The sequence below is a fragment of the Telopea speciosissima genome, chromosome 2, assembly GCF_018873765.1.
Source record: "Telopea speciosissima isolate NSW1024214 ecotype Mountain lineage chromosome 2, Tspe_v1, whole genome shotgun sequence".
Lineage (NCBI taxonomy): Eukaryota > Viridiplantae > Streptophyta > Magnoliopsida > Proteales > Proteaceae > Telopea > Telopea speciosissima.
Window position 1 is genome coordinate 29,196,368 of NC_057917.1, and position 9,439 is coordinate 29,205,806.

Consider the following 9,439-nt stretch of genomic DNA (forward strand, 5'->3'; position numbering starts at 1 on the left):
CTCTTCCATCGTCTAAACACGGTTGGAAACAGAGATTTTTCTGGGCAGTTCATGTGGGGCCTGAGTGTCCCACTGCTTGGGGTTATCCTGATACTACGGCTGGGAACAAAATTCCTTGGTTGGACTCTGTGGATCAGGTAACTCTGGAGAAGTTAACAGCAGATAAAAGTCGCATCAGGGGAGAAGCCATCAATCTCCAGGATATGGGCGAGTTGGAACGGGGTAAGCATCTCGGGAGCTCCTCCCTAAGGTGTTTTATGTTATAATTTTTTCTTTTGTCTCATATGTTTCTTTTGTTGGTTGTAGTGGAATTCAACTTGGACTCTCTTACATCATTTATCGAGAGGGAAGATCTTCAGGTTGCAGGGGACAAAGTTTTGACGCCCCCAAATAAGGGTAAGAAAAGAAAGGCGTCCTCTACCGACTTCGTCCCAAAGTACTGAAGTCGTGGGGAGCTTCCTCGGATAAAAAGAAGTATCCAGATTTCAGCTTCGAGGGGATAACCGAGGTGGAATATATGCTTGAACGACTAGAGTCGGGTGCTTATAAACCCGCCTCCTAGGTTGGGAAGTTGGATATCCCTCGTCCCTCTACATTTGTGATTCCTCAAGTGCCTTCTGATGAGGCAGGTGAGCCTAGTTCTGGGGTCAGTCCTGACGGAGCTGTTATTACTGGACCCGAGCAGGCTGTGCCTACTGTCTCCCCTGATACTACTCCCGAGGAAAACGAAGTGTAGAATGTGGAGCAGAGTATTGAGCAAGGAAGGAAGCGGGGAGACGAGAATCCTGCTCCTGCCCCGTCGACCACGCCAACTACCTTCGTGAGCCCTGAAGATGTTGTAGATGCCTTTACAGTTTAATTTCTCTGTTCTGCCAGATACTTTTGTGCTGTTTGTCGCTGTTTTTTTTGTTTTTTTTTATAATCCCGAGCATGCTAATCAATAAAAAACGGCCATAGGCCCTCTTTGTTATTTTGGATTTTTGTCTTGTAGCATATCCGATTATGACTTCTTATCACTTTTTGTCTAGGAACATCTTCCTTTGGTCAGTATCGTAGCTCGGGAGTCTTTTGAGCGGGAGAAGGAATTGCAGTCTCGGATAATGGCATATGACCGTGCCAACACCATACTGAGGAAGCTTAATTCTCGCTTGAAAGAGGAATTGGAAGACTATAGGTCTCTGGAACGTTGGGAAAAAGATCTATTGGCTAGGTTGAAGTTTGCCCGAGATATTGTGGATAATGTGAGTGACTATCTTTGGGCAGAGAGATACGCTGCAGCGAACCTCACGATTAACCACGTGATTCAATCGCCTGTGTTTGAGCATTTCTGTGAAGATAAGGCTTTGGAAGGCCCCCAACATTTATATAACCGAGTAAGGGAGGTTGCCCCCTATTTTAATTGGAGGAAGATAAGATTGGGTTTTGACTCTCGTGTTCCCGTGCAGGAGGTTGTTCTTGACCCCTTGTTATTGTCCATACCCTTTTTTCCTCCTCCACAGAATGTTCCAGGGTGCCTGCCCCCAATTCCACCTCGTCCTGAGCTTAAACACCTGAAATTATGATTGTTGTATCTCAGGTTGCTGTTGTCATTCTTCGGATGTGTATGTATTTTGTTTTTCATGCTCGGAATTTATTGAATCTGTGTTACTTTTTCCTCTTATTGAGTTGTCAAATCCTTCTTTTCTCTTGACTTCTGTTGACGTTTGTCTGTTTCTCTGATGTATATCTTCATCATGATGTGAATCCCTTTTTCATAGATTTTTGTGGATTCCCCATGCCAACATTTATTATATCCCTGTTTGACTGGCGTTCCATATACTTTAGCATTAAAGGGGTTGGTGAAGAAATCAAATCGTCGTCTAGGTAACTGCACCACTTCCAGTTTTTGGAGGAACGTTGGTCCATTGGGGTTGAAACACTTGGCCTTGGGCGTAACTTCCCAGTAAGTGGGGCAGTTATCCCTTTAATATTCTGTTTTACCTTTAAACCGTCGTTTTGCCCTATAAATAGGGCTGGCCCCTTTCATACTTTTGCTCCTCAAGGAGAAATGGATTCTTCTGTGTTATCATTTTGCTGTTGTCCTATAGAGATTCTGCGCCTCCTATGGTGTTTTTGTTGCAGTTGTTTCCTAAGGTGCCGAGGTTGCATGTTCTTGAAGGGTTGTCATCTTATAAGTATCTCTTTCGGCTTCAATCTTTAATTGACATTTTCCTTCACAACTTCGATCCTCAATCGACACATAGTGTCCTTTGGGTTGAGGGGTTGTGATGGTACCTCTCTGGGTGCCTTCCCTTTGCCAACTCATTGGAGAAGGAAGGTTGCATCAGAGAGGTGGAGAATCTTGAGTAGGCAGCCCTCCGCCAGCTTCACTGTTAATGTATTTGGTGGGCAGTGGTGTGGATCTGTCGGTGCACTGGAGGACCCAAAAGCCATTGTTTCTCGCAGGATTTTTCGGGCCCCTTATTTCTGGTGCCTTAAGAGGAGTAGAAATTGGGATATATTGGTGCTTTAGCGCGCTGTTGGTGAATCCCATTTGGCTAAGTTGCCTTCTCTTGATTCTCGGGGTTGCTATGGAGCAAGTGGTTTTACTTTATCATGGTTGAGCTCGGTATCGATCATTGTGTCAATGCTATGCCTGTCTCACTCTTCCCCATCCTTGGCTCGTAGTTTTCATCGGCCTTCTTCTGCTCGGGAGCGCTAAGCTGGCTTTATCCTGCGGCGTGGTTGGCCAATTAGCTTGCCATGTTTTCTCCTTTGGGTGAACTAGTCTCGAACCCGAGCATAGCTTCATCAGGATACTTGTAAACCTTACTGTGTACTTGTATTTGAGAAATGTAACCGCTTTGAAAGCTTGTACTTGCATACTTGTACCAGTGTACTGAATACTTAATAAAAGAATTTTGTTATTCGAGCGATCTTTATTGCATATTTTTACCTTTCTGTATGCGCAGTCTTATATTCTTGTAGGGTGTTTTCTTCTGTAATCGGATGATAACTTCTTTTCGTTTGTGGAATCCTCCTTGTAGTGTAACTCATCGTTATGTCTGGTTGACCATCATCCTTGCTTCGGGGAAAATGCCTCTATGTTGTAGCTCTCCTTTATGGTCGAGTGGCCATCATTTTTCTTTGGGGAAACGCCCCTATGGTGCAATTCACCATTATGGTCGGGTGACCATCATTTTTCTTTGGAGAAACGCCCCTATGGTGCAACTCACCATTATGGTTGGGTGACCATCATTTTTCTTTGGGGAAACGCCCCTATGGTGCAACTCACCATTATATTAATTGCTGGCACATTATTAATAAAAACAATAATATGCATAGAGAACTCTAATGCTTGCCTTCAACTTTATTGATTAATCATTGATTTTCCATAAATGACATATTTGGAGTTCAAACAAATAACAACTTTGGAATTTAATTTTAGAATTCTAGTAACTGAGTACTACCAGAATTCAAACAACTGGGAACTGACCTTTATTGATAAAATTTTTGCAAGTTCTCCGCACTCCAGGATCGTGGTATGGGTGTCCCTTCCAGGGTCTCCAAATGATATGCACATGGGGCTACTTGTTTGGAGACTCTATATGGTCCTTCCCAATTAGGTGATAACTTTCCCATAGATCTCGGATTTGAAGCTTCCACCTTGCGTAGGACCAGTTCTCCTTGATGGAACTTTCTGGGTTTCAACTTTGTGTTGTAGTGGTGTGCTGTCCGCTGCTGGTGTACTGCATTTCTTACCCGAGCTGTGTCTCGGATTTCATCCAACAGATCTAAGTTTACTCTTAGCTTTTCATCATTAGCCTCAGGGTTATATAGCTGTACCCTCAGTGAGATTTCTCCTACCCTCAGTGAGATTTCTCCTATTTCTACTGGGAGTACTGCCCCAGTTCCATATGCCAGCATGAAGGGTGTTTCTCCAGTTGCCAACCTCGTGGTTGTTCGATATGCCCATAGAATATTAGGAAGTTCTTCCACCCACAATCCTTTGGCTGTTTCCAACTTTTTCTTGATTCCATCTAATAGGATTTTGTTCATTGCTTCTGCTAGCCCGTTGGATTGGGGATGGGCTACTGAGGTCTTTCTTAACTGAATTTCATATTGGTCACTAAATTCCTTGAATTTCTCTTCAAATTGCTTCCCATTGTCAGTAATAAGGGTTCTCAGGATTCCATACCTGTATATAACTGAATGTAGGAAGAATTTCCAGACTTTTGCTGCAGTGATGGTTGCCAATGCTTCTGCTTCTACCCATTTGGTGAAATAGTCAACGACCACCACTACAAATTGCTTGCCTCCAGATGCTTTGGGGAAAGGTCTCAATATGTCCATTCTCCATTGGACAAAGGGCAACGGATTGGAAATTGAAGTGAGCTTGGTTGCAGGTTGACGGGTGATGGGTGCAAACTTCTGACATTTTAGGCCTTTGCGGACAAAACTCGGTGCTTCTTTGTGGAGATATGGCCAAAAGTATCCCTGTCTAATGACTTTATGGGCCAGTGCTATGCCCCCCAAGTGTTGTCCACAAATGCCTGTGTGTATCTCCCGGAGTACATACTTGGCTTCAGATGGTCGGAGACATTTTAGATAAGGCATTGCAAATGCCTTTTTATATAGTATTCCCCCTATCATTGTATATCAGGTGGCCCTCATTCTGGCCTTCTTTGCTTCTTCTTTATTGGTGGGCAGTTTGCCCTCTTGGAGGTAGTTGACTAAAGGGTCCATCCAGCAAGGCTCCACTTTGATCGGTAATACCTCCTCGGATTGTTCTATGCTCGGAGTACTGAGCACATCGAGGTACACTATCCTACTCATTTCTTAAAAATCTGAGGTTGCCAATTTCGAAAGGGCGTCAGCGGAGGCATTCTGCGTCCGAGGTACCTAAAGTATCTCAAAATGGTTAAAATTTGTGATCAGGTCCTGCGCTCTTCTCAGGTATTGGGCCATCCGAGATTCTTTGGCCTCATACTCCCCTTTAACCTGATTAACTATCAGCTGAGAATCACTGTGGACGGTAATACACTTTACCATTAGGCTTTGTGCCAGCTTCAAGCCTATAATCAGAGCTTCATATTCGGCTCCATTATTAGTGGCCTGAAATTCAAACCTCAGTGTGTATTGTACAGTAAACCCTCCAGGGCTGGTTAGTATCAATCCCACCCCACATCCTTGCATGCTGGATGAACCATCAACGTACAATGTCCATTCTTTTGTTATCTCCTCAGTCTGAGTGGTGGAAGGGATTTCCTCTTCAAGAAGTGTACATTCTACCACAAAATCCGCCAAGGTCTGACCCTTTATTACAGTTCGGGGCTTGTAATGGATGTCGAATTCCCCCAACTCCATGCACCATGCTATTAGTCTTCCAGAGTGGTCGGGTTTAGCTAGTATCTTTTTCAAAGGCTAGTTGGTGATTACTTCAATGGTGTAGGCTTGAAAATAGGGCCTTAACTTTCTAGCCACCATAACCAACGCATAGGTGTATTTTTCCACCCTACTATACCTGGTTTCGGCATCCAAGAGTACCTTGCTGACATAGTATATCAGTTTTTGAATCCGTCCATCTCCTCGGACCAATACAGCACTAACTGCTACTGTAGTGATGGCCAGGTATAACTGCAATGTGTCCCCTGGTTCTGGTTTTGACAAGAGAGGTGGTTGTGCCATATATCTTTTTAGCTCTGTGAAGGCTTTCTGGCATTCTTCGGTCCATTCGAAGGTGAGGTTGGTCCCTTTAGTTCGGCGCTCCTTTGCTCGGTTATTGAGAGCTTGGAAAAATGGCAAACACCTGTCTCCCGAAGTCGAGATAAATCTTCCGAGAGCGGCTACTCTCCCCGTGAGTTCTTGTAATTCCTTAACCCGTCCAGGCAGATGCATCTCTAGTATAGCCTTGATCTTTGCTGGATTTACCTCTATCCCTCTTCTCGAGACCATGAAGCCGAGGAACTTTCCTGATATGACTCCAAAGGCGCACTTGGCTAGATTCAACCTCATTTTACTTTCTCTTAAGACCTGAAATGCCTCATTCAGATCTACAATGTGATCTTGTGTTTTCAAGCTTTTTACAAGCATATCATCTACATAAACTTCTACATTGCAGCCTATTTGATGTCTGAAAAGATAGTTTACCAAACGCCGATAGGAAGCTCCAACATTTTTTAATCCGAAAGGCATGCAAATATAACAATATGTATCTCTCCCCGCGATAAAAGAAGTTTTCAATATATCAGACTCATACATCCTGATCTGATTATACCCGGAGTAGGCATCCATAAAAGAAAGCATTTCATGGCCTGCCATTGCGTCTATCAATAAATCAATACGAGGCAAGGGGTAGTAGTCTTTAGGACAAGCTTTATTCAAATCTGTAAAATCAATACACATTCGCCACTTGCCGTTTGGCTTGGGCACCATTACAACATTAGAAAGCCATTCTGGGTAGATAGCTTCCTCGATAAAGCCGGCATCAAGCAACTTGGTTACTTCCTCTATCACCTTCTCTTGACGTTCTAGTGCAAAGGTTCTCTTCTTCTGGAACATTGGCTTGGCGTTGGTATGGACGTTGAGCCTATGTTCGGCTATCTTTCTATCTATCCTCGGCATGTCAGTAGCAGACCAGGCGAACACATCTACATTGGTTCTCAGAAAGCTTATGAGGGCAGTTTTTCTTTTGCCACTCAGGCCTGCGCCTATTTGGACGATCCGCGTTGCGTCCCCTTCTACTATCTCCACGGGTACCAGTTCCTCGGCTGGCTCACTTTTTTCCTGCTCATCGATATATCGATTGTCGTCTAAGTGGATCAGATGCATTTGTGGTTCTTTCCCTTTGGTTCTCAAGTATCCTTCATAGCAGCATCGGGCTGCTACTTGGCTTCCTCGACATTCTCCCACCTCATGATCAGTTGGGAATTTTATAATTAGGTGTGGTGTAGAAACCACTGCCTGTAGTGCATTGAGTCCTGGCCGCCCTAATATCCCATTGTTTGTGGAATTCACCTTTACTATTAGGAAATTCATCATCATCGTAGAGAGTTTGGGTTCTGTCCCCGCAGTAACTAGTAGCTCCATCGATCCTTCCACCTGTACCGGGGCCCCATTGAAACCATATAGGGGAGATTCCACTCTTTTTAGCATCTCGGGTTTCAAGAGCATCTTTTCAAAGGCATCATAGTACAGGATGTCAGCTGAGCTCCCATTGTCTACCAGGATCCTTCCCACCGTGCAGTTGACTATAACCATCTTGATCACTAAAGCATCGTCATGGGGGGTCTGAATATCCGCCAGATCTTCATCAAAGAAGGTTATGGGATAACCCGTTCTTCTCCTTTTGACCGTGGCTTCGGCTTGCAATACACTCCAAGCATGTTGCTTTCGGGAATCCGAGGTTTCTCCTCCCATTCTAGGCCCCCCAAATATGATAGTTATATCCCTTAAGGGTACATTCTCGGCATGGGGCTTACCTCGGGGGAGTTCTCCTTTATCAACTCATAGGGGTGACCTTTGTTTTTCTTCTGGCTCCCGAGCACGATAATCTGGCCTGCGCTTGTTTCCTTCTTTCTTGGCGAATCGACCTAGGCGTCCTCTTTGGATGAGAGCCTCAACCTTGTCTTTCAGCTGTCTGCACTCTTCGGTATCGTGACCGTGGTCTTGATGAAAGCGATAGTACTTATTCTTGTTACGCTCATGCGATGGCTTTACCATCTTGGCTGGCCACCATAGGGTCACCTGGTCTTTGATTTCATTCAATATGTGCGCTTGGGTTTGAGTCAGAGCCGTATAAGGCGGTTCGGATTCCCGATCGGTAGCCTTAGGGACCCAAGCTTTCCCTTCACCTGGCTTTCTTCTGACATCTTTGTCATCTCTACTGCGCTTTGCGTCAGCTTCTCGGGGGGCCTCCTCCTTTTCCTGGGCTCTCTTCTCGGCTGCAAGAACTTCAGCCAAGTTGATATACTTTTCGCATTTGGAGAACAGCTCATACATGTCTCCTGGTTCGTCCATAATTAAGGACTTTTTCAATTTGACATCCCGAATTCCGCTACGCAACGCCTGGAATTTCACTACTGGGTCCAAGTTGCGTACCTCCAAGGCTTCTCTGTTGAATCTGGTAAGCAAACCCCTAATGGATTCATCAGGGCGCTGCTTTATGGCTAGAAGATTGGCGGCTGTCTTCTTGTGAACTCTGCTACTAATACAGTGAGCCAAGAAGGTTTTCCCCAGGTCGGTGAAAGTAGCGAGAGACCGTGGAGGGAGCCGGGAGAACCATTGTTGCGCCGACCCCTTTAGGGTGGAGGGGAAAGCTCTGCACATTATAGCGTCTGAAGCGCTTTGAAAGAACAGGAGGGACTTGAAGGTTTCCAAGTGATCTTCTGGGTCTGTGGTGCCGACATATTGCTCTATGGCTGGCATCTTGAACCCTTTTGGGAGGGGTTCGAACCACACTTCATCTGTGAATGCTAAATCTGTGGTAAAGTGAAAGTTATAGATCGGGGCTTGGTTCTTTCCCCTTATAACTTCTTCAATATGGTTTTGGAGTTCCAAGACTTTGTCATTCAGAGCTTGCTCAACCTTTGTCATGTGTGAATCTTGATTCTTGGGGTTTCCTCGTACCTCTCTATTCCTTCGTCGGGTGTTGTTTGCATTGCTATGATTCTCGCTATATTCTGGTGAACGAGATCTTTCTCTATTCGGCGGCGGAGGGGGTATGGGTATCCCCTGTAAGAGACCGCACTACATCTCCAACATCTGCTCCATCTTGTCATCCCAGTGGGCCTGCATCGCATCGAACTGTTCCATGGTCACATAACGTGGGGGGTCCCCTGGGAGTCTTGGCTGAGACTCTTCCTGGCGCGGCAGCTCCTCATCTTCTGGAATAAGATTCCCACCTTCCTGCCGAGAAGCAGTCGGACGGGGCAAGATTCCTCCTTGACCAGCAGCGGGAGGTCCTGGTGGAGGATTTACTGCAGTGGTGGCGGCGGCGGATTTAGTGATCCTAGCCTGGTTTCTTGTGTTGGTCATAGTGGGATCTCCGTAGGTCTTTCTTCTCCGTTTCCCACAGACGGCACCAAATGTTGTACAAGAATTTTTGCCGGAGAAATCCTTTACTGTAAACACCACTCTTAAGCAAAAAAAGAAAATTGATAGAAATTGAGAATAAAAGAGAGAAGACAGAGAGAAGACACTGGAATAATATTTTCTCTTTATTGATCATTGAATGCAACTTAATGCCCGCTTTTACATGAGGGGCTAGCCCTGAATTTATATAGAGGGGTCAGATCTAAAGTAACCCATTCTCCATTAGTAATGGTCTTCTTTAGCAACATGGTTTTTTGGTACTCCCATTCTTGATGTGGTCCTCTCTTCACCTCCGGAATTCTCGGTCCACGTGGAATTTTCTATGGGTGGTTCTCTAACTGCCATGGTGGGAGTTAGTTTTATAACT

The 9,439-nt window shown here is 45.1% G+C and overlaps 1 protein-coding gene across 1 annotated transcript; it reads right to left on the minus strand.

The window, feature by feature from the left end:
• Positions 1-7,485: 7,485 nt before the first annotated feature.
• Positions 7,486-8,574, minus strand: LOC122650627. The gene has a single exon (XM_043844027.1). It carries the CDS (start codon positions 8,572-8,574, stop codon positions 7,486-7,488), a length of 1,089 nt encoding a protein of 362 aa, XP_043699962.1.
• Positions 8,575-9,439: the final 865 nt, after the last annotated feature.

Coding starts and splice junctions, on each gene's coding strand:
- LOC122650627 (XM_043844027.1), bottom strand. CDS start 8,574: ATGACAAAGGTTGAGCAAGCTCTGAATGACAAAGTCTTGGAACTCCAA.